Source organism: Nyctereutes procyonoides, unplaced genomic scaffold (genome assembly GCF_905146905.1).
Source record: "Nyctereutes procyonoides isolate TBG_1078 unplaced genomic scaffold, NYPRO_anot_genome, whole genome shotgun sequence".
NCBI classification, from domain to species: domain Eukaryota; kingdom Metazoa; phylum Chordata; class Mammalia; order Carnivora; family Canidae; genus Nyctereutes; species Nyctereutes procyonoides.
Genome location: NW_026575049.1, coordinates 25,593,617 through 25,619,175, shown reverse-complemented (window position 1 = coordinate 25,619,175; position 25,559 = coordinate 25,593,617). Strand labels below are relative to the sequence as shown.

The 25,559-nt window shown below is 39.7% G+C and overlaps 1 protein-coding gene across 2 annotated transcripts in view; it reads right to left on the bottom strand.

Moving 5' to 3' along the window:
* MRTFA (myocardin related transcription factor A) overlaps window positions 1-25,559 on the bottom strand; it is a 98,659-nt gene that overhangs the window by 35,174 nt on the left and 37,926 nt on the right. For both annotated transcript variants that reach the window (XM_055329468.1, XM_055329467.1), the window contains exon 2: window positions 5,077-5,142. In XM_055329468.1, the coding sequence (XP_055185443.1) occupies window positions 5,077-5,142 (66 nt within the window). The remainder of the gene's footprint in view (window positions 1-5,076; window positions 5,143-25,559) is intronic.

Sequence of the window (25,559 nt, the reverse complement as noted above, 5' to 3'; positions counted from 1 at the left end):
CAAGATACAGCCAAGTTTATTAAGAATACAGAGTGGTGGGGACTCATTACATAAAGCCATTCTTTACAGTTTTAATGTGAGATACGCAGGACCCATTTATAGACTATAAGCCAGTAAAAACTAGCTGACCAACCTGTTCACTTTTTAGCAACCTGCTTCAGCCACTCTCAGGGGCTGCACAGTTTGCAAGTCTTCTGGATTGACAGCAACAGGATGCCCTCTCTGAACTGTGCTGCCCTCACACTCTTTGGATTCTTTTAACCATTTGGTGGTTAAGTGTTGTCAATAGCATGAGTTGGGTGCACAGAAATGCCATTTAAAGTGAAAAGACAGGCTCACTCAAGCCGTGGAGCAAGGTCCTTAGAGAATCTACAGGACAAAACTAATGATTTCTTCATGTACTTGCCAAGGTACCAAGGTTTTTCCAGCATGCACATGAGAAAACAGTGGACTGAGGGTTAACTGTAGTGCAGAAACATGCTACTCTAGGCTTTTCTCAATAACAAATAGTCTGAGAAGGAAGAGACAGACAAGGTTCTTCTTTCAGGTCCAGAAAGGGTACAGGAGACTTCTTTTTCATTTGTCTGGGTCAGAAGAACTTCCATGTTTTCCTTTAAAAGGTTATTCTTCTCCAGCAGCTCTCACTGCCAGAACATTTTCTTAATTTTCACCTAAACCTTATGACCTAGTACACCTTTAAATGTCAAAGAGAAAGGCTGTGGGGAAAGCTCTGTTTGAGAACAAAGTGTACCACACATGACCCATGTCTTCTATGAGTCTTCATTCTGAATACAGCAGCATTTCTGGTCTTAATCTTTGGACTTAACCAGCTTCCTACCTGTGACATCTTTCTTCTCCCTCAAGATGTGCAGAGCTTCAGATATTATTAAAGAAAGCTCAGGGAGACACCTGGGTGGCTCAGCAGTTGAGGGACTGCCTTCAGCTTAGGGCATGATCCCAGAGTTCTGGGACCGAGTCCCACATCAGGCTCCCTTAGGGGAGCCTGCCTCTCCCTCTGTGTGTGTTTCTCATGAATAAATAAATAAAATATTTAAAAAGAAAAGCAAGCTCAGGGTCTGGAATATATAATCCTTTGCTATCCAGCACATTGTATTTGGTAGGGTTTATATAGTGTTAAATTTGAGACACATGTTTACATGAGGAGAATGACAGACGCTGGGACATGACCCTGTTTAAAAACACATCGGGAACCAGCTTCCATACCCCATAGTTTATTTTTTTTAAAGATTTTATTTATTTATTCATAGAGAAACAGAGAGAGAGAGGCAGAGACACAGGCAGAAGGAGAAGCAGGCTCCATGCAGGGAGCCCGACGTGGGACTCAATCCCAGGTCTCCAGGATCACACCCTGGATTGAAGGCTGTGCTAAACCACTGAGCCACCTGGGCTGCCCATACCCCATAGTTTAGATGCCATGAAAAGAGAGTATCAAGCAGCAGGGAGGGGTGTGTAGGACTGAAAGAGTCTTTAATCTCCTGCAAGCTATGAAAGGCCAAATCCCAACTCTGAACGATATGCAGAATATGAACAAGCCTGAAGGCAAGGGAGTCACCAAAGACATGGTGTCCTACAGATATTTTATCAGAACTGAAAGCCAGTCCTACATGGGAACTGTGTAGGAGTATTCTGGGAGATGAGGTGGGTTTTCTTCCCAGAGCTATAAATAAGATTGGAATGAGAAGAATTTGATAAAAGATATAAACACAGAAATGATGAGGCAGGATACAGCCATGACCCCCCTAGTCCTGCCCCCTGCCCCCCTCCTGCTAGGAGGGCCTAGCTACTTCCTTAGTTGTACAACCAACTTACATATAAACACACTTTAGAGAAACTTCTCCTCAGGCCAGCAAGATGGGAATAGAAGGGCTTTCAAATCAGATGTTACTTTTTCAGGCCTCCAAATCTCCAATAATCAACAACTTGCTGGTCACTTTACAAGCTGCTTCCAATGCTGCTCTATTTTCTTTGGAAGCTGTGGCATGAAGGGTGAGAGGTGGGGGCTGGTGGAGGATGGCAGGTAGTGGGAGGTCAGGGAGGCTGAGAGTGTTGGGGCCTACAACAGGATAAGCGTGGAGAGCATGAGGCTGTGATGAGGAAGAAGAATTTACTCAATTTACTCACAGGGTGCAGGGTGTGTGTGTGTGTGTGGAGAAATGCAGGACCCTATCTGTGTATCACCTGGCATGTGGATGAACAGGGAATTTCACACCTGAAACTATTCCCAGGCATGAACATTCTCTCTCAGAATCTTCAAGATTGTTATTGACTTCCTTCACTAGAAAAGCTGAAAACCAAGACTGTGTCCATAGCTGAAGGTGGCTCTCAGTAGGAGGAAGATGCAGTATTCTCACAGAAGTAGATCATTTCTATTCCTCTAAGAAGGGCAATTATTCTCACTTCACAGATACAGAGAACAGGGCAGGGTATACAAATAGGTAGGTATTCAGAACCTTTTAGAACCTGGGCTCCTGATAGAACAGAAGCATTGTTCCAAATTCCATGCCCAGAATTCCAACAAGTTTGCAAGAGAGTTGTGTTTCTGTCTGTCTGTCATTCTGTCTGTCATTCATATACACGCACACATATCACACTTTACAACTTGGCAGCCTTGACTCATTCATTCAGTGCCAGGCACTGGATAAGATACTTTCTCAAGGAGCTCATAATATGGTTGGAGGAAAATGTATAAGCAGATAACTCCAATAACGGAAACATCACCTGTCTTTTTAACAACACAACACTACAATAAATGTTAAGCAGGGAGACCATACTCAATCGTATGAAGCAGTGAGCTCTAGTAGTCCCTGGTACCAACTAAGAAACAGGCATGAGAATGCAGGGCACTCACCTTCCCTGCAAGGCTTTTAGACCTTGAACATCTCACAGATCTTGAGAGGTAGCATACTCTCAGAACTACTACTGTAATTAGTCAGCACTCCACAGGATGTTGGATTGCTCTTTATTTTGTGTATGGGTAAATTTTAGCTACTCAAATAAACTGTTAAATGTCCTGAGGGCAGGTACCTTGCTTGGTATTTCTTTAATCTTTCCAGAACTAACTCCCCTGGGCACAAAGTAGACATTAAACACATGACATCCTTGGCGAAAGGGACAAGGAGATGAGACTCTGGGTGATTTGTCCCTCCACAAGAGTTTATAGAGAGGCAGCTGTGGAGTGTTCTGTGAAGCACAAGTGTGCCTTAACCGACCACATCACTGATCCACTACACAAGGAGCCTGCTCTGGCTCTTTAGGGTTGGTGGTGGGAAGTCCTTCACTGGAAAGCCAGAGAAGATTGCAGCATAAAGTGGATAAATGGTTTGGTAGTTAGTTAAATAAACTATTATTTATTAAATAAATAAAAAGCTGAATTTGAGACTTAAATTTTTGTCTGATACTAAGGATAGAAACAGACCTCAGATTCCTCCCATCCGCTATTTGGTTCTAGCTCTTAGAAATGGATCTGCCATTACCATGACATGAATCAAACTCCATCCTCACTTGCTTAAAAGGCTTCCAATGACTTCCCGTTGTACCTACAATAAAGTCCACCTCTTCTGTGTAGTTGACAGGCCCTCATTATAGCCCAACCTTCAGTCACCAGGTCCCGGCCACACTAGCTTCCTCGATGTTTTCAAACATCGTCAGGCTCTGACCTGCACTAGGCCCTTACACTTACTCTCCCTTCTCTCTGGCCCTCTGCCTGCTTCTGCATGGCTGGCTCCACCTCATCCTTCAGACCTCAGCTCAAATATTTCCTCCTCAGGGAGGCCTTTCTTTCCTGATGATCTTATCCAAAATGACCCCATCATTCCTATCACCTGTTAACACACTAACTGGTTAATTTACTTTGTTTTTTAAAAATTATTTATTTATTTATTTATTTATTTATTTATTTATTTATTTATTTATTTATTTATTTACGATAGTCATACAGAGAGAGAGAGAGAGAGGCAGAGACACAGGCAGAGGGAGAAGCAGGCTCCATGCACCAGGAGCCCGACGTGGGACTCGATCCCGGGTCTCCAGGATCGCGCTCTGGGCCAAAGGCAGGCGCCAAACCGCTGCGCCACCCAGGGATCCCGGTTAATTTACTTTGTAACACTGACCATACTCTGAAGTTATCTTGTTTACGTATTTGTCTCCTTGTTTATTATCACTATTCTCCTTTCAAGGGCACATACCAGGTTCTGGAATAATCTGAATGAGTAAATGGATGAGGATGAAGAAAATACAGTGGCAGTAGGTCAGCACTGAGTTAAGGTAAAAAACATCAGTTCTCTCACTATAAAGCTAGAAGTTGTTGTGTGACTGTTTTTTTCCTCATAGGGTGTGTCCAAGTAGCAATAACACACGAGAAAAGGAAGGAAAGGAGAGCTTAAGCTCTTTGCTGATGACTTAAAAAGAAATGTCAAAAAGAGCAAAATCTTGCTGGCTTCAGCTTTCAGTTTATAATGCTGTTGATATTAAAAACTAATGTTCTGACTTCTAATAGATTCCAATGTTGGTTTCATTTCTCCCCTAGTGATTTCGTTGTGCACCCACTAAGTCCAGCTCTGCAATAACCCCATCCAGCACACTCACACCCATGCCAGCTATAGGGTATCTGAGACTCTCACTCTAAATAAAACTGCAGTTTGATTCAAAATACCAGGTAGGAAAGGGTTTTCTCTTCCCAAGAACCTGAACAAGAAGGCAAAACACATGCAAGAAGTGGGTCCTTTCTCACAATACCCCAGCTCAAGGTCTGCTCCTTCTATAAAGGGAAGTGAGTGTAACAGGGAGTAGAAAGCCCTGAAAGGTGCCATTCAAAAGCGCAGGATGGTTCAACAGCACTGTTCAAACCAACACTGTTTGTTTCACTGAACTTAATAGGAGCAGTTATCTTAGCCATTAGTGATCAAAAGTCCTTGAACTTGGAGAAGCACAAGAGAGAGAGTGACAAATGAAACCTGTCGCCCTGATTTTCTGTTAGATGCTTCCCACGGCATACTAGACATACACGCCATGCTGAAAACACAGCTCTAGCAAATGCTGAGAGAGAAAGGCACTTACGCGGCATGATCCCTTGGCTCACCAATTCTTCTCGAGTCCGGCGCTGCTGGAGCTTCAACTGCAGCACTGCAGGGTGGCAAAGAGAGAGGAGAGACGGAGACTCAGTTGGGCATTCCACCACAAAAGACACATTTTCAAATGCAAAGAAAGTCTCAGAACAGAAGGGTGTAGTGTGAAAGAAGGATCCCTTTAATTGTGACTGTGTGTAATTGCAGAAGTGGCCTGATACAGCAGGGTTTCCGTATTCTGCTGTGGGCGGCGAGAGGAAGTTGCGAAGGGTCTTGCAGGGCGATAACAATCCACAAAGTACCAAAGTCTTGCCTCTTGCTCAAAACCTCCTACAACACTGTATCCTCCTCCTAAGACTAAAAAAACAAATTCTTAACTCAAAGGAAATATAATAAGGACCAACACCCAGTAGGAAAAGCTTTCTAGATATTCTACACTGTCTTCCTGGCAGCAAGTGTTTACCATCATGAGTGCTGAATGATAGTGTTCACATTGATCAGGAAGTATTGGTTATTTGTAAAATCTTTTCTTTTGTATCTAAAAATTACACCTATTTTCACCACGCAATGTATTTCTCTAGACCAGAAAACATTTTACCATCAACAGAACTCTTTTCTTCCTCTTACTCTTCAGTTAGAGCTTTTTACTGTTGAGGCGAAACCACCAAGCTACCCGAGTCAAAGTGCATCTGGGATAGGAGAGGGCGACGAGGATTTCTCCCATTTCCACTCTGCCAATACTGCCTAATGAAACACTCAATAGAAACTTTTGTGAAGTTAAAAGTCAATGATCTCTATTTCAAATGCCAATGAAACGTAAAGGACATCACCATGGCCCACCATGCAGAATGGCCTGCATTCAGAAACTAGGTGAGAAAATGCTCAGAGAAGGAGAGTCAGGAGCCAAGGAAAGTCCCCTCGCCTGATAAGCCTTCAATCAAGTCACATCCAGAGAGGGGGAAGAGAGAGAGAGAGAGAGAGAGAGAGAGAGAGAGAGAGAACTGCATCTATTAAGAATCATATTACCATAAGTATCTGCCTTTTCCCTTTATAGAGCAGTTTTTAAGAAGGTCTCCAAGAGGGCAGCCCAGGTGGCTTAGAGGTTTAGCACCACCGTCGGCCAGGGGCATGATCCTGGAGTCCCACATCGGGCTCCCTGCATGGAGCCTGCTTCTCCCTCTGCCTGTGTCTCTGACTCTCTCTCTCTCTGTGTGTCTCTCATAAATAAATAAATGAAAATATTTAAAAAAAAAAAAAAAAAGAAAGTCTCCAAGTCTCCAAGAAGAATGGCAGAACCATAACTAAGCTCCTGGCTACATCTCGAATTCAGCAGGTCCAAAGCAGAACCAGTCTTTCTCCCAAAAACCTAACCTACTTTCCATCCTTATCTCTTTAAAAAAACAGAATCATGATCTGCAATCCACCCCTCAACCCAGTATTAAAGTTGTTGAGCCAACCTCAACTCCCCCAGCTCCCTCACGTTCCTCCTCTTACCAAGTTCCTGGCACCACAGTTTTGCCACGTTGCATAGGCAGCTCCCTGTCTTGCACCTTACTTATAGCGTACCTCTCCCATAGTAAATGCCCCAATTAAGGCTGTCCAATTACCCTCCCTCAAGTACCATGTGCTGGCCCAACCGTTCATTCACTTCACTTGGAAATGCCTACCCTTTTCAACTGACCTTCCGGGCTCCTAAGCATAAAGAATTACTCTAGATCTCCTGTGAGCTACCTGTTATTTGTTATAAAAAGTATAGTAATATTTTGCCCTGTGTAATAGTTACCCCTTGAATATAACATATCTCTCTTACCAATTTATAAACTCCTGGAAGGCAGAGAATGTATCTTATTAATATGTGCCCTGCATAGCACTCAATACACAGTAAGCATTTAATAATTGTTTCTTGAGGGGATCCCTGGGTTCAGCGGTTTAGTACTTGCCTTCTGCCTGGGGTATGATCCTGGAGTCCCAGGATCGAGTCCCGTATCAGGCTCCCTGCATGGAGCCTGCTTCTCCCTCTGCCTGTGTCTCTGTCTCTCTCTCTCTGTGTCCCTCATGAATAAATAAATAAAATCTTTAAAAAATAATTGTTTCTTGAATTGAACTGTATCTTAAAATGATAATACATACAGTCTGAGAGATCTTATCAGGAGATCATAACTATTACTATTATTTTTTACAAATTAACACTTAAAAGTAAAGCCTTACAGAATAAATGGATAAAACAATAGCCACACTAGTGGCTAACATTTATTGATGTGCTTGGTGCCAGACATTGTTCTATGTACTTTCATGTTTTAACTCATTTCATCTTTTTTTTTTTAAGATTTTATTTGTTTATTCATGAGAGACATAGAGAGAGAGGCAGAGACACAGGCAGAGGGAGAAGCAGGTTCCCTGCAGGGAGCCTGATGCGGGACTCGATCCCAGGACTCTGAGATCATGACCTGAGCCAAAGGCAGATGCTCAACCACTGAGCCACCCAGGTGTCACTAATTAATCTAACACTCCTATGTAAAGACATGGGCCTTACTATTCCCATTTTACAGGCAGAAAAATAAGGCCCAGAGTGATTCAGTAATTTTCCTAAGATTATCCCACTAATAAGAGGCACAACAGAATTTGAACCCAAACATTCTGATTCTAGAACGTGGGTTCCTTACTTCTCTGCTTCTTCAGGGTCTTCTGGAGCCTATGCTGCTAAGACAAGAAGCTTGGAATGTGACCACCTGGGCTGGTTCTCTGGTGAAAAGGGATATAATTTAGGCCAGGGTCAAAAGAGTTTGAATGATACATCAGTAAAATAAATCTAAACTAATCTAGGAATCTGATTTCAGGTAAATTAGAACCACAGATTATAATATTAAAATGCAAATAATTAACAGCTAGGGAGTCACTGAGCATTGCTGTGTGTCAGGCCTAGTTTAAGTGACTGACATGCTTTTAACTTAAAAAAAAAAGGGAGGGGGGCTAAGAGGATGGTACAATTATTATCTCCATTTTACAGATAAGGAAACTAAGGAGTAGACCTTTAAAATTTTGCCTTGGGTCACACAGTTCAAAAGTGCTGGCATGAGACTTCATACCCAGATCTTTGTGATTCTAGACTGTAGGGCACTAAATACTACGCCATACGTCTCCTTGGAGGAAAGAGGAAAAAGAGAAAATACTTGTCGTCTTTTATAGTGTTTCTAAAGCCCAGCCATTCTCTAATGGCTCATCTAATGAGCCATTAGAGAATGATTAAATATAACACATTGATTTGATTTCTAAGAACAGAGAAATTTAAATATGATTCAGTAAGTCTGAACACTTCAAAGAAACAATAACTAATGAAAACTGTGGCCATTATCCAAAAATAATTTTGAAATACCAATCAGCAGCACTCCTAAAAAAAAAAACCCATCTACAGATAGGGCCATAAGGGATATTATGCAAACTTCTTGACTAAAAAACTTATTGCCTCATGAGAGCAAACATTTAAGTCTAGGATTCAAGGTTTTTTATGGAGAACACAGGAAAGGCTGATTTAGCTTTTGTTTTCAACAGATCTAACTCAAAGAGAAAGGTTTATCTAATAAATCTTTCCATCTGTAAAACTAAATGAAATTAAAGTTCAGTTATCTAAAAATTCCATCCTGTTCCCCCCTCTCGGCAGTGAACTCCAGGCTCCGTGCTTATCTGAAATCTGACCAACTTCCCTATTCACATAATAGAATTCACCCTTTATCAGTAGTATCTCAGGTATTGCTACAACCTGACTACAGATATGTTACTGTTTTTTTATACACTGCAAAGGCCTCTCCTGCTAACTCAAACAATGTTTATAAAGAGGAAAAGAAAAAAGACCAGTAAACTCCAAATTATAGTTGTCAGCCTCTACATCATTTTTCTTTAGTATTGATCTGTTTGGCTGTGTACAGATACAAGGGTCCTTCTTCTAAAACTTCCAACTACAAAGAAATAGGTATTTACATGAATTTCTTCCCCTTTCTTAGTCTATCTTAATTCCTCTAAATTCTAACTAAGCACACTAAATAAAATGCCTTTATGTTTCCAGACTTCAGGGATTCTTTATTTTATTTTATTTAAGTAGGCTCCATGTCCAGCATGGAGCCCAACTCGGGGCCTGAATTCATATCTCTGAGATCAAGACCTGGGCTGAGATCAAGTTCAAATGCTTAACCGATTGAGCCACCCAAGTACCCCAAGGATTATGCATTTTAGAAGCAGCCATTTAATAACTCACTTGCAGTAAATAGCATAAGGGCCATATGTGCTGTATTCACTGCAGAAGGTACCCAAATCAGAAGTACGTTTCAAAGGCCATACATTTAATGCACATCCACCCTCACCAAGAAATACCTGACATGAGTTCAAATGGTTATACTTACAGACGGTGCTAGACCAAGGAGATTCAAAAGAGTAGAAATTTGACAAAATCTCTCTATTCATTATACATCATCATTTAGATTTCCTCTCCACTCCCCAAGTGGATAAAAACTAAACAAAAATACCTATTTGTGTACATGCACAAGTCTTTATGCTTTCACTGTTATTAATTCCACAAATTTAATATATCATCTGTTTCTAAATGGGTCTGTGTAAGCAGCCTATATATAGATGAACAGATGTCTTTAAAGCTGATGGATGGTGAATCAACTGAGTTGCCTGCCAGAAAAGGATTGGAATAAAAAGAAACCAAATCATAAAGTAGGGAACCCTAGGTTCTCCACTCCCCACAGAATTAATCAAGTTTTCCACCTGTTTCAAACAAAGGTCTGAATAACTGGCTTCTTGGGAAATCAAAGCAAAAGATATTTCTGCCCTGTAAAGACCAGGGAAGTATGTTGATGACATTCAAGGGGTAATGCTGAAGAAATGGACACATCAAACAAACATCAATCAGAATCAGAAAGAAAAGCAAAAAATAAGTGATGTGTCCTCAAGCCCAGCTCTGTGGCTTCCACTGGTCAAGGGACCTGGATTTCACTGGGGAGGGAGATGTGCAGCTTGACAGGCTGTTCTCACCTTATTCATATTTATCCATTACTGATTCCACAAAGGCTTCTAGAGTGGGGAGATGAAGTATTTATGAGGGAAGTAAAAAAAGAATAGGAAGGAAATTAGTAGGGGAATGATAGCAAAAGAACAAAAACACTCCCTTGACATCATCCTTTGTTCACTAAGACCACTTTCAAGGAAGATTCTAATGGCAAGGGCATTTCTTAAGCCTGATCTCCTAATAACTGGTTCATTGTTTTCTCCTCAACAACCTTTAGGTACCAATCCAAGAATAAATAAGCAAATACAATTTTATTCAGCAAACAGACACCATTACATCTACTTTCAAACTGGAAAATCTGTTTCACTGGGAAGATCAGAGAAGGAACAGAGTAGGTGAAGCTTAAGCATGCTAATAATTCAAATACTCATCTTTGTAGCAGTGAATTAGACCTATTTTATTTTATTGGTGTATTTTATACTTAAGTTTATCCTATAGGCCTTAAAAACATCATTTAGTGACACCCAAATTATAAAACCACAACACCTATTATTTAAAACCAAAGGCTTGGGTGTGTCTCTACCTCTCTCTCTCTCATGAATAAGTAAATAAAATCTATTAAATAAATAAATAAATACATACATACATACATACCAAAGGCTAGTCTCTGAATACTGACTAGTTTCGTCCTTAGCATATATGGTTAAAAGTAGGTGAAGGGTGTTCCCAGTAGAAGGTATTACCCTACATGCTCTGCTGCCTGGGTTAGTCTACAGCATCACCACCAAAATACAACTGAGAGTTGGGATAGGGGGATGGTTTTCTACTCAATCTAACAAATGTTTACTATACAACTAACATGTGTCGAGCCCTGTGCTAGGTGTTGGATATACCTGTGGTCTCTGCTCCCTTAAAGCTTTTGATCCAGTGGGCAGACAAACAGCAAATTACATATAAATAAGTATAAGTTGCGATTAATGTTTTACAAGAAAAGAATGAAGGGTATGAGAGGTCAGACCTTGGAATTCATAGTTTCTCCTTTATATGTTCTGTAATAACTAACTTTTCATACTTCTTCCTTACTACTATATATAGTCACTTGTTTAAGCTACTAAAAGTCCTTAAAAAAACAGACCTCGGGGTAAACTATATTTAAATAGGTAAGCTAAGGCACACAGTTTCATTTTTTCACTTTATGCTTATTTGCTTAGTTGCTCTACAGTTCACATACTAGTTGGTAAGCATATCAATTCATCTCAATATTCATGCCTTCCTCAGTTCTTCTCTAGTTTCTTGTCAAAACTCTCCTTAGGCATTCATTCAAGAAATATGAGGCTCTACTATATATGCCAGATCTTTGCCTGCTACTGGGGATAAAGCAATGACCAAAGTTACTGCCTCCGGTGGAGTTTACACTTTCATGGAGGAAAACAAACATCAAATAAGTACTTGTAATAGTGAAGAGTATTTTCAAAGAAATACTCAGACACCACATCTCAACTAAGGAGTTAAACTATTCCCATTATTCCATTCATCCAAGTCAAGGTTTGGTACTAGAGTACTAGGTACTACATATGTGAGTAAGACATGGTTCTCATTCTCATGGAATTTTTTTCTTTTTTTAAAGATTTTATTTTTTCAGGAGAGAGAGAGAGAGAGAGAGAGAGAGAGAGAGAGAGAGAGAGAGAAAGGCAGAGACACAGGCAGAGGGAGAAGTAGGCTCCATGCAGGGAACCCGACATGGGACTCCATCCCAGGTCTCCAGGATCAGGCCCTGGGCTGAAGGTGGCACTAAACCGCTGAGCCACCCGGGCTGCCCTCTCATGGAATTCTTATATCTAATGAGAAAGAAAGACTGAAAATGAGTAATTATAATGCTATAAGGAAGAGTTGATGTCTATAATGCAGACTTTTAGTTAAAAAGTCATAGGAAAATGCATTTTCAACTTAGCTAATACACATTAGCTATATATATATATATATATATATATATATATATATATATATATATCCTACTATATTAAGGGTCTCTGCCAATATGTGTGATATACATATGTCTGCATAAATAATAAAAAGAATTGCTGATTTCCTAAAAATAATAAAAATCCAAATAGATATACATAGATACAGATATTTTCAGGTGCTATGACAGTGAGAAGGTGTTAGTATCCAACACTGGAAGTCACAGAAAAACAAGATCTTTCCTACATGGGGTAAGAACAGTGAACACACAAACAGGGCCTTAAAATTTTTTATCCTTTTGATAAGTTTGTACTAAAGTTTCAAGTGATTTCTTGACGTTACTCCCAAAAAGTAGTATGTTCTTTTGGGTCCCTATCTATTATAATTTTCCACAAGTCTTTCCTGATAGAGACCAGATAGATATAAAAAGGAAGTGAGGCGTCTGCACTCCCTTACACCTTCCCAACACCTCTTCTGCATTCTGGTTCTCAGTCCCTATTATATCCTACAGCATCCCTGGGACTATTTTCTTCTCCTGCACTTTATGTAGATTTCCTCCAACTTTCTAAACTCCAAGTTTCTCTAGACTCTTTCATGATTAATTTTCTTCCCTCAACTTGGGAAACCAGCCTGAATGGGTTAGCACAGTATACACCACCCAAAACCGTGTTTCTGGCTTGTGCTTTTAATATAAACAGCAGCATTTTTAAGGCCCCAGTGTATTCTATAATTAGCTCTACCCTTAACTAGAAAGGGTTTACTGTCAACCTAACTATAATTTCTGGGGAATGAGGCAAGTGATGCATATTGGGTTCGTTATATGAATATTTTGTAAGTTCCTAGTGAATTCAATACACTTGTAGAACTGACCTTTAAGGGAAGAACAAAGGACAGAGAAAGAATCGGAAAATACAAATTCTAGTCCTGGCTCTGCTGCTTCCTAATCAAGTCACTTAACTTCTTTTAGCCTCAATTTTCCCACTATTATACAATTGGTAAAAATAATTCCTGCACTTTGAGCTAAAAACAAAAACAACCGACAACATATGTGAAAAGTGCTTTGTAAAACTGTAACATGGAAAATACATGTTTCACTAGAATATGAATCTTTATCTCAGGTAGCTTTTCTCTAGGACAGGACTAGGTACTGCTAATAATCTGGTACCATACCTCCAACGACATGTTTTATTTTGCAAAATAAAAGGGCCTTATATCAAAACATCCTTTCTTAAAATCATATTCCATGTTGTTCTGGGGCAGAGTGAACCAGAAGGGAGCAGCAGGGAGGGGGAAGAAGAGGGAAGGGTAGGAAAGGAGGAAGGGAGGAGGGGAAAGGAGGGGAGAGAAGTGTCTCCTTTCCGAAGGTAGTTCTGGCAGTGAAAAAGTACCCTCTATTTCCAAACTCTATTCAATCTGGTATGTCTAAAGGGGCAAGACCCTGAGAAAGGCAGAGAGATCAGTACCCATTCATTAATAAAATTAAATATATGATGAGAGTTCGAAGCATGCTCCTGAAATTCTAAGCTACCCTTAGATTTATAAATCAATTACTAAAACATATTAAGGGTCAGGTTTTTCAAACTGAAATGTTACCATCTAGTGGACAGGATTACTGATTAATTCTTATAAATGAATAATTAATTATGAAGAATATTGGGCTTTCTGATAAATTCAAAATATAAAATGATTTGTGGTATAAACAAAATACAATGAACCACAATGTAATGCTGAAGAAGAGAGAAGTCCCCAACTCTGTTTAAAATCACACATGCGAGGAGCACCTGGGTGGCTCAGTTGGTTAAGTGTCTGACTTCGGCTCAGGTCATGATCTCAGGGTTATGAGAGAGAACCCTGCTTTGGGCTCCCTGCTCAGTGGAGAGTCTGCTTCCCCTCTCCCTCTGCTCTTCCCCCCACTTGCACACTTGCTTATACTCTCTAACTCTGAAATAAATCTTAAGAAATAAAATAAAATAAAATAAAATAACACAAGTAAAAAACCACCTATAATGAGATTTCAAATTTGATTGCTTTTATTAATATACTCAATCTCAATCATTCAACCTTTTCACAATCCTATAAAATTCTCTCTCTGTATATATTGTATAAACATGAGTTAAATTATCTCTGTTTTAGATATCAGAGGTAATATAAAAAAAAAGATCAATATTATCTATTTAACCTGAATACTCTCAGAGATTCTGAGGTATCTTCCTGGAGTGGCAAATCTGGGTTACTCATATATCTACCCTAACACGTATCTACAAAGGATAAGCTTACAAAAATCTAACTTGAGTCACTGAAACATGTAAAATAAAAGGTCTTTGCACTGTGAAATAATAAAATGGTGAAAACATGCATGTGCCATCTTATTAAATCCTTTCTTCTTAAGAGAGGGATTGGAGGAGGGGCAGAGGAAGAGGGAGAAAGAGACTCTTAAGCAGGCCCCATGCCCAGCTAGGAGCCTGACTCAGGCTCAATCTCACAACCCTAAGATCGTGACCTGAGTTGAAATCAAGGTCATTTACCTGAGCCACTCAAGCACCCCATCTTATTCAATTCTTAAAACAAAGCTATATGGAAGGTTCTATTATGATACTATTTTGTAGCTGAGGAAATTGAGCATAAAACATATTAAGCAACTTGCTTAAGGTCACCCAGCTCCATTTTGATCTACAGCCAGAGCCCTTAGCCACTATTAAATGTTGTGTTTCTCTTCCTTCATAAAACAGATCAGTTCCTCGTGTTCAAAAATGGCACTATTAACAGTGCTTTCTGCATGATGTGTCTGGAAAAAAAATGATCTATCTACTTACTAATAGGGAAAATCCAGGTGATTTCAGTGAAGAGTACTGGGCATTTCAGAACTCTAGAATCTAAAAGCCTTCTTATGTTAAAATTCTAAAAGGAATAGAGACTAACAGGATTAACAGTGGCCACATGTAAAGGTGATTCAAAGGGGCTTCTCCCAGAGACAGGAGGCTAAGGATACAGAAGAACTTCACCAGCCTACTTCCCAATTGGCTCTCAATGTAGAAACATCCACACTGAAAAGCAGAGGGCACCTGCTTCCTGCTACAACTTCATTCCTGCATTCTGCCAGGGTTTTTTCCCTGGTATTAGAGAGATTCTGAGTTCATTCATTCACAGAACTAATATTTATTATGCCTACTATATGCTAGGCACTATTCTAGATGATACAGCAGTAAAATGGAGAGATGAGGTCCTTGTCTTCACAGAGCATATGTTCTGGTGGGAGAAACATATTGAGTTATTTATGTTATAATTTCCAATGGTACATTATGTGAAGAAAAATAGAGCAAAATAAAAGAACAGAGAGTGACTGAGGGTGGTAATTTTACACAGAGTACTTAGGGAAGGCCCTTCTGAAAAGACAGATGACTCTTATACAGAAACCTAAATAATAAGATAAACCATGAAAAGATCTGTAGAAAGAATGTTTCAGGCAGCAGAAATAAAGAGCAAGCACAAAGGCAACTGAGGTGAGAAAAGGCCTGTCTTGAGAAGGAAACTAAGATACAAAAGATGAGGAATCTAATATGTTGAACTCCTACCTTAGCAGTCACTTGGCTAGATGTACCACTACAGTGACTCATTTCATCTCAACAGTTATTTGAAGTATGTATTACCTCCATTTTATAGATGAAGAAACAACAGTTCAAAGAGGTTAAGTAACTGGCTGCACAATTAGTAAGAGGTAGAGCCAGAGTTCACACACAGGTCGGCCTGATACCAAAGCCTATGCTTTTTCTGCTACATCACATTTAATGCCAGTCGTAACAAAAATATTAATAATTATGCATAAGTAAATCAACCTTTTTCCCATATCCTCAAAATCTGGGGCTCACCCATTTCATTTTGGGTAGCTGTTCATCTCCCCCTTGAAGTAATGTCCTTCTTTAATTGCAGCGGGCAGATCTCAATTGCCAGCTATGTCAATGTCATCAGTCTCTTTCCTGAGCACCTACAAGGCAATGCTCAAACAACTAACTCCATCATATAAGATCTGAGCATAGCATGTACTTGTACCAGGCATCTGAATGGGGTGGAGATACACTGGGAATGTGCTTTAGACTGGCAGGACCATCTGAACAAACACTTCCAAAGTTAAAGGCACCAGGAACAGTGTTTTCCCTGCCGCATTAGTTCTGCACGTTCACCCAGGAAATGTGGGCAGCCTTGAATCTCACTTGATATTCCCTGCTGGTATTACTGGTGCTGACATTTTGCACTCAACTTTGTTGAGCATAGGTGACAGGTGAACAGATTCAAAACCTGGAACGGGGTATTCTACAGCAAGCCAGAAGTGACAAAAATTCTTTCCCTTAAAACTGTATTAGAATACTTACTCTTTCTAAATCTTTAATAATAATGTGGACTTGAAAAATATAGCATGTAGAATACTCATGACTGAAAATAACGAGGGAGGCCTATACGTAAATACTTAGAAAGCTAGTTTTTTTCTATCTCTTCCCATAGGCTTATCCTATTTAGCCTCTTCATATTTTTGAAATTAACTTTCAGTGTTTGTAGTAATTAATTTTGAGACAAAAATGTGTGGTTTGTTTTTAAGGAGGCTGCACATCCAGTGTGGAGACTAATGCAGGGCTTGAACTCACAACCCTGAGACTGTGACCTGATATGAGATCAAGAATCAGACACTTAACCGACTGAGCCACGCAGGTGCCTCTAAAATAATTTTAAAAATGAAAACAATTCTTCTCTAGAACAAGGATTAGGAAACAGAGAAGTGATTAGAAATGAGAAAATTGATCAAATGTGCTAAAAATACACACATACAAAATCTGCAAGTTCTTCAAATATTTATGTGTAAACTTTCTCTGGGTATTTAAAGGAAAAAATAATAGTTTCTCCCCTTATACCCCAAGGGATGTAAAATTATATGTTTGTCTCAAAAAAAATTAAAGGAATATTTTGAAAATTAATTTTGGTGCCTGGGTGACTCATTTGGTTAGGTGGCTACCTTTGGTTCAGGTCATGATCCCAGGCTGGGATCAAACCTCAGGGTAGACTCCCTGCCTGCTCAGGGGGGGGGCCAGCCTCTCTCTCTCCCTGCTTGTGCGTGCGCTCTCTCTCTCTCTCTCTCTCTCTCTCTAATAAAATCTTTTTAAAAACTTTTTATTTTTTTTGTAAAAGCTACAGCAAAATTTTTCTTTTCTGTAGAAGATGGAAAGGCAAAAAAAGGGAAAATTGAATTTCATGCAGCATATGAAATATGAAAGCTCTAAGTCTATCAGCTAAAATTGCTGTAAGAGTTACAAGTCTCAAGATCAAATACATAAAGGAAAAGTCAGTCTGTTAAAATACAGTAGCCCATTTAACTAGGAAGGCCCTACTCTCCATTCTCCAGGTTTAGCAGAGACATCTCAGAAGTAAATGTACATGTAACTGTAAGGGAGTCCATGTTGTTTGAAGAACTGCAACTCTGTATTTCCTGAAGTTTGTGTGGTCAAATTTGCAAGTGGAACATTTCATTACTGCAGGTTTTTGCACAAAATTTTACGAAACAAACCTGCATTAAGTTAAAGCAGAACTGAAATCAATGCCTTTTCGGCAGGAATGACTTCAATATTTTCCTATCACATATTCCTCCTTTTCATGTAGATGTTTGGCTCCTTCAACACACACCATGGGTGAAGGGGGCATTACAGCTCCAAAGCTAAAATGGAGGCTGAATGCAGAGCAATGAAACAGTTTACCTAGTTACCACATACCACATTTTTCTAGCATAATTTTGAGGGATGCAGAAGGTGCCACACCTATCAGCAGAACACTTATTTTTAAAATGTCCTGGATACTAGCTTGTAGTTTCCCTCCTTCTGCATTTTCAAATTATCCCAGTATCAACATCCGTCTTTAAGAAGCTTCCCCCTAGTTTTGAAAAAAATGCATTACGTTTGTCTGACACTCTGTGTAATACACAAGCAAGACCCCTCTTTCTCTGGCTCTTATGCCTCATCAAGGCATGAAAACAGCCAGAACTACAGCAACAGCTGGGGATCATTAAACCGACAGAAATAGCTTAGGAGACTCCATTGGTGTGAGTGGGGGGAGGAGAGGCTCAGTATCAGATTAAAAAAATCAAAAGGGCAACAGGAAAGGGAGGGGGTTAAGGTGAAGTATATCATACCCAAATTTCCTTTACACAACCAAAGGGAGGCACTGAAGCCAAAGAAGGGACAGGTGACTGGCTTAAATTGCCTAGCCTCTACCTATTCTCATATGGAAGGCTTCGTCAAACCTATAAATGTGAGTCAATGAAGACAGGTGGGGGTGGGAAATAGATGGGTGAGGGTGGGAAATAGAGGAATCGTGGCATCTCAAAGGCTAACTCTGGGTCATCCCCAGTCTGGAGGAATCTCTTAGGATATGAGTCACTTCTGAGGCTGTGCTCGCAGTAAAAATCAACTCCAAGAGGGGCAGGGGTATGAAAATGTATGCCAGTACCTAAGTGGACTCCCTTAGTCCAAGTCATCCCTTCAACTGGGAGGACCAAATGCTAGACGAAGTGCAGGCTGTCAGGGCTGTTCGTGCCAGAGCACAACCACGCCTCCAATGCTAGCTTTGTAATCTGCCAGGCCTCCGAAGGTCAGTACAGGAATGTGCCATCTGCCTGGCTCACTGCCCGAGTGTGTTCAGCACATATCTGAATGCCCTACAGGAGCTTTATTCAGATCACTCCATGGAGTGGGTTTGCATATACTGATCTCTATACCTTAGTCTGGTTAGTTCTACAACTAAGAGGATCCTGGGGTATCCTCTCCAACTTCACACTTGCTAGGCTGTCATTTACTATCAAAGCCTCTCCCACCAAGGCATCTTCTTCATAACTAATCTCACAGGATTGACTGCAGTTTCAGAAAGTTCCCCACCTGCAAGCCCAAACAGGAAATGATTCGATTGCAGATATTATGATTGCAACTCTCTTTGGCAAGAGTGTTTGGTAACTGTGGGATTGCATGAACTTCAGCCGAACATTTTATTTGATGCATCTAATGATTTACTAGAGAAGGCTCCAGGCTGATGGCTGTTCTCACGAAAGAAACCACTACATTACCCTCTTCTAGAATGGCTTCTTTTCTAACCCACAAACCTGGCAGGAAAATATGCCTCTGCATATTTCCAAACTACACCAGTTTTGGCTAGCTAACTGTATTTGAACATGGTTTTCAAAAAAACACAATGGCTTATTCTGAATATTTTAAGTTAATATTAGGAAGGGTAGGAAACCTACAAAAATAAACCCACTAGAGAGGAGACTAAAAAAGAGTTTATATAGATATTTAGTTTACACACACACATTTACCCACATATCTCACATACAGTTCATTTTAAGGCTGCATAACACCAAAGAACAGGATATATATCAACCAAACTGTGTTGACTATTATCACTTTTCAGTGTGCACAGCCTTGATGGGAACAATTGTACTAATATATCTCTCATCAACCTTTAACAGAGTATATTAAATATAAAATATAAAAGGGATGTCATAAATATTTATAACCACTTACTACATACATCGTAGGACATAAGAAGAAAAATAAATATAATAAAAAATTACTAATAAAAATAATATGTAATACTTTACAAAGCTTTCACACATATGATCTTATTTGACTCTATGCGTAGGATGGTAGACATTATACTCATGATACTATGAAAGAAATTGGTTTGCCAAGCTTAGAGCAATTTAGCCAAACTCACATTTGCAAGATCAAACCAAGAACTTCAGGTCTTGACTATCAGCTCAAGGCTGGAGCACTAGCTGCCTACCACAAAAAGGCTTTCAGCCCTCAAGGAATTAATCTCTGACACGTAACGCCTTGGGCCAGTATTTCTCAGATGTACCAAGTTTCTTCCCAGTAAGAATCTCACCAATCTCCTGGACCAGTGTCATATTTTGAATCTAATTCAAGACAATTGTGAGGAAAGGTTAATTATTAATACCACTGATAATTAAAAGATGTGAGCTTCTTCTAAAGGCTAGAATTATTAATATGAGATACTGAATAAAACTTAATTAGGACAGAGTGCTCAAAATATATCTGTCATTTAGGATGAACATATTTTGCTTATGGGCACGACACTGCCCTCTAGTGCCAGGAAGCACAATACCCTCAGCAGACTAACACAGCTAATGCATTATTAACCACCTACTATGCATAAACACACTTCACTAATACTCACTTCAAAGGGGGGGAGGGGGAGAAATGGTTACACCTATCACACACATGCAACCATAAAAACTATATCAGCCCCTCAAGGAATTTATAAATATAATAGAGAAGATAAGAAACGTAAAACAAATCACTGTAATCAAAGACAGTGTTGTAAGTGCTTTTAGTTTGCAGAGAATAAATCACTAGAGTACAAAAAGAATCAGGCAAGCTTTGCAGCAGCAGTAGCATATAAACTATCTCTGGAGGGCTTCAAAAACTAGATATGACCAAAAAACAAAAACTAGATAGGAGCCAAAACCTAGAGGTAGGAAATACTGTAAGGATAAGAACATAACTAATACACTTCAATTCAGATGAAGAATTAAGTTTGTGAAAGGGAGTAGAAGGCAGCTGGAAAGGCTGGCAAAGGTCAGACTGTGAAAGGTCTAAAAACTGTGCTATCCAATATGGTGGCCACTTGCCACATATGCTATTCAAATTTAGTTAAAATTAAATACAATTAAAAATTCAGTTTCTTAGTCACTCCAGTCACAGTTCAAGTCTCAACAGCCACATGTGGCTAGTAGCTAGTGTACTGGACAGTGTAGATACAGTATTGGGCAGTGCTGTACAGAAAGTTGTATTAAATCACAAAACATCGGGATCCCTGGGTGGCCAGTGGCTGAGCGTCTGCCTTTGGTCCGGGGTGTGATCCTGGGGTCCTGGGATCGAGTCCCGCATTGGGCTCCCTGCATGGAGCCTGCTTCTCCCTCTGCCTGTGTATCTGCCTCTCTCCCTGTGTCTCTCATGAATAAATAAATAAAATCTTTAAAAAAAAATAAATCACAAAACATCAATCTTTCAAAGCTTCTTCTAAAAAAAATGCAGATCTGATCCTTGCCAAAATCTAATAATAAAGAAAACCACAGGTCCTAATGCCATAAGGGGTAAATAAAAGTGTGGTCCCTATCCTCCTAGGCATTTCCAACTGCCAACTAAAACAAGAAAAAGATCACAGATGGCGTCCTATAATCCTAATCAATTATCTTTAAAAATATGTGCCAGTTTTTAGAATCTTTTTTTAACTTAGGAAAAAGAAAAGACAGAGCTAAGAAAACTATGAAAGAAGGAAAAGATTAGGCATTTACATATAATAATAAAACAGAAGACTGAGAAGAGTCACTTTCATTGGGTAATTTTGAGTATTTGAAGGAAGAACTGTATCCCTCAAATATCTGCTTCAGCCCAATAGGAGCAATACTGGACATCCTTTATATTTTCACTATCTGATGCACAATCTATTTCTTCTGTTACAAAATGACAATCATTAAAAAAAAATGTGTACTGGGGATCCCTGGGTGGCTCAGAGGTTTAGCACCTGCTTTTGGTCCAGGGCGTGGTCCTGGGGTCCTGGGATCAGGTCCCACGTCAGGCTCCCTGCATGAGCCTGCTTCTCCCTCTGCCTGTGTCTCTGCCTCTCTCTCTCTCTCTCTGTCTCTCATGAATGGGTGAAATGAAATCTTTAAAAAGAAAAAAAAATGTGTACTGATAGAAAACATAAAATGAGTCCTCTCAAGATCCAACAGACAAAAAGAATTCTACGTACAAAGTTCCAAGTACAGTATAAAATCAGAAAAACATATAGTCAATTGGTTAGGCTAGTAGTCTAAAATTACCATTCTGATCCTACTTAGACAAGTCTGCATCTCTATTTCCTATACACTGCTACACTCGAAACAAAGATATTCTTAATGTTCACACTGGGAATCTGAAACACTATAAATCCTCTGGTTACAAAAACAGTAGCAGCCTAAAGCTTTAGGTCCTAAGCCATACTCTCTCCCTGCCTTTCAAATAATCTTCCCTGAAATGTTACTGTCGTGTTTGACTTTATAATCCTAGATATTCAAAGAAATCAACTGCCTTTCAATCCATTTTTTAAAATACTCTTTTTGCAAACTGGACACTGATAATCATTCATCTCATCAGTGGATTCATTCATTGCTGATGCCACAAGTTCAAATCATCCTGTTAAATGTTAGTAAAGTTCCAAAGAGATCTCAAGAATTCAAAAGAAAGATCTGAGTTTTTAGAAAAGTAGCAGTTATGTAATCAATAGTGAAAGTTGTATGTAAATTCTGCTAATGGACAACAGGTTTTCCAAGCTAGGAGAGGGAAAATGTTGAAAATTCTTTTCCATTCATACTGTTAGAATTTGAATGAAGTCCCTACCCACCCCCACTTTTTTCATAACTCAGAGTTCTTCTGAAAGAATTACCAAACTTGGGCAGCCCAGGTGGCTCAGCGGTTTAGTGCCGCCTTCCACCCAGGGCCTGATCCTGGAGACCTGGGATCAAGTCTCACATTGGGCTTCCTGCATGGAACCTGCTTCTCCCTCTGCCTGTGTCTCCGCCTCTCTTTCTCTCTGTGTCTCTCATAAATAAATAAAATCTTAAAAAAAAAATTTTTTTAAAAATTACCAAACTTTTCTGCAGAACTCAAGAGAACATTTCTTCTAGCAGCTTCAAAATACAAAAGATGGATGTTCACAAAGGAAAAATCCTTTGTGGACGTTAACCTAATAAACACTTTCCTGCTATCGTTCATACATGTGGATGTAATTCTATTGTGACTCTACAATTACTAAAAAGATTGGTAAGGCCAGCCCAAACTGTTTACCCTAACCCCAACTAACATGCAGTATAAGTAAAAAGCCTTCCAAGTATTACTTTATTTCAAATTATGATATCTTAGTGTTATAAGATCTCACGGGTTATCTATACACTTTCAGTATTTAACAGAGAGAAGAACTGAAGTCATCATCACTGGCTCCCTATTTATTTGTACAGTACCCATGGCCAGAGTATGTTTCATTGACAAAGCACTGCATTTGACCCACATAAAGAGGCAGAACCCCAATTTGTAAAGTTTTTTCTTTCTTCTTCCATAATCTAGGTTCAGTACATGAGCTGTGCATGGGTGGGAGGAAGGAAGCAAGAAAAACATCCTAAACACTGTCTCCATCAGGTCATGAAGTACACCCTATGGTACTATGCTCAGCTGTCTACCTCTCAAGGGCTCAATAAACTTTAATAAAAACCCAGGGAGAGTAAATCACCCAAAGTCAAAGCCTGGATGGCTACAGAGGAATAGGGAGAGGAGATAAAAAGACTGTAATAAATTAAGAAGGAAACAAAAGCATGCAAATCCCAACAGGAGAAATATGCCAACCTTCCCGCAAACTGTGATAAGGGGCCAGGCACACTGCGGGGTAGTTGTCCTTTCCCGGCTCCAGGACAATCCATGAGAGAGGCAGAATCCTGCAGGTGGGCTGGTGAATCTTGGTCTTCTCCTCCAGCATGCTGGGGGAGATGTGAGGCTCCAAAGGCCAGTGTTGCAATACACTTGTCTTCCTTACCTCACTCCTTAAAGAGGCCATTTATTATTTGCTGAAAATCTGATTACCATTGCTCTTTAGGTTAAAGTGGGTACTTCATTTCTGTAGTGCTAAGGGTTGTAAGAACAGCTAGATCCCGACTTTACTTAGGGAGTGGGGCATTAAAAGCAGTGACAGCAGAAGGTCAGAATCAGTAAGTCTCCTGGAAAACATTTCTTCCTGTCAGCACTGGGCCTCGACACAGACACCTCCCTCCTCTACCCAAATGCCAAAAAGCAGGACTGGGATGGTTTCAATGTGTAGGGCTGGAAGAGAGGAGGGTTCCCTTAGAGAAAATGTTCGTAGCAACCAACCAACCTCATTCACCCAAAATAGTAAACAGTTGGTTTCTCTGCTCAGAACCAAAAGGCTTCTGCCAGACAAGCAGTATCACATGACCAGGTTCCCTCTTCTCTCCTCTGCCTCCCTCCCTTCCTGTGCAAAGTCTACACCAAAGTGAACAAGGACCTATAACACTGTACTATTTCATTTCACTTGACATTTGTTTTTAAAATGTTTACAGATGAAAGATACCAAATTGGGAGGAAAGGCAGTACCAAGAGAAAAAGTCAGATGAATTTACTTTGAAATAAGCCACATCACAGCAAAAAGGGGTACCATTAACAAGGCTTAATTGGTAAAGGTGCTCAATGAATGAATAAATGAGTGAATAGACAATTAAGCAATTTGCAGATATTTTGGTGATAAAGTCTCTTAAAAAAGATATAGCTCAGTACATATTTGACTTTTTCATTTAGAAGGAAAATAAAGGCTCTTAAGGTGCTAGCTAGTGTCACAGACAATATACTGCAACAATAGTAGCAGCCCATCAAAAGTTTGAGATTCAAATCCTTATTGACTTCAATTTACCTCATCATTTGATCCTACTCCTTAGAGGTCTGGAGGTGCATAGAAAATCCGGGTAACTATACCAACAGACTAAATCAAAAAACCTACGCAGCTAATTATGGAAAGAGCTGCCATCATGACACTCACTGGTATTTTCACCTAAGGATAGCAGCACAGCTAGAGTGAGATGTACCACCATATTTTTCTCCTCACAAGGTCTCCCAGCACTTAAAGCTGAGCAAGGCATAAAGTGTAGAGGCATGGAAGCAAAAACCCCTAGTGGAGCAATTTGTTCTACAGGTGAAGCGTAAGAATCTACTGTGTCACCATCATCCGCTGTGGCCTCTACTCAAAAGGCCAACCAGGGGACTTTAAGGTAAGAGTTGCTCATACTCATCCATCCCCTACACTGTAAGATGTTCAATAATATTTTTAATATGGAAAAGAAAGAAAAAAATGAAAAAGAAAAAAAACATACCAGAAATCCTTAACTTAAGCAACACCTTTTCCCTCAACAAGACCATGTGAAGATAATTTGGCCAATGTCAAAATACAAATACTACCAATAAAGAATTTCCTGGTGAGGATGAGGAGCAATTGAAACTCTCAGATATTACTGGGAGAATACAAAATGATTTGGGAAGCTTAAACTTGGATTTATCATACAACTCAATAACCCCATCCCTTTGAAACAAAGGGAAATGAAAATATATGTCCACATAAAGAGCTGTACATGAATATTCATAGCAGCTTTATTTAAATTGCCAAAAACTAGAAACAACTGAAATGTCCTTCAACTTGGAACAGAACAAAAAATGGTGGTACATCCATACAACGGAATACTAGACAGTGATAAAACACATGAACTACTACTACAGGCAACAGCATGTATAAACCTCAAAAGCAGTAAGCTAAGCAAAAGAAGGCAAATGCAAAAAGCTACAATACTGAATGACTGCATTTATGCGCAATTCAGGAAAAGACAAAACCAGAAGGGCAGATCCAGGAATGGGGGAGGAAAA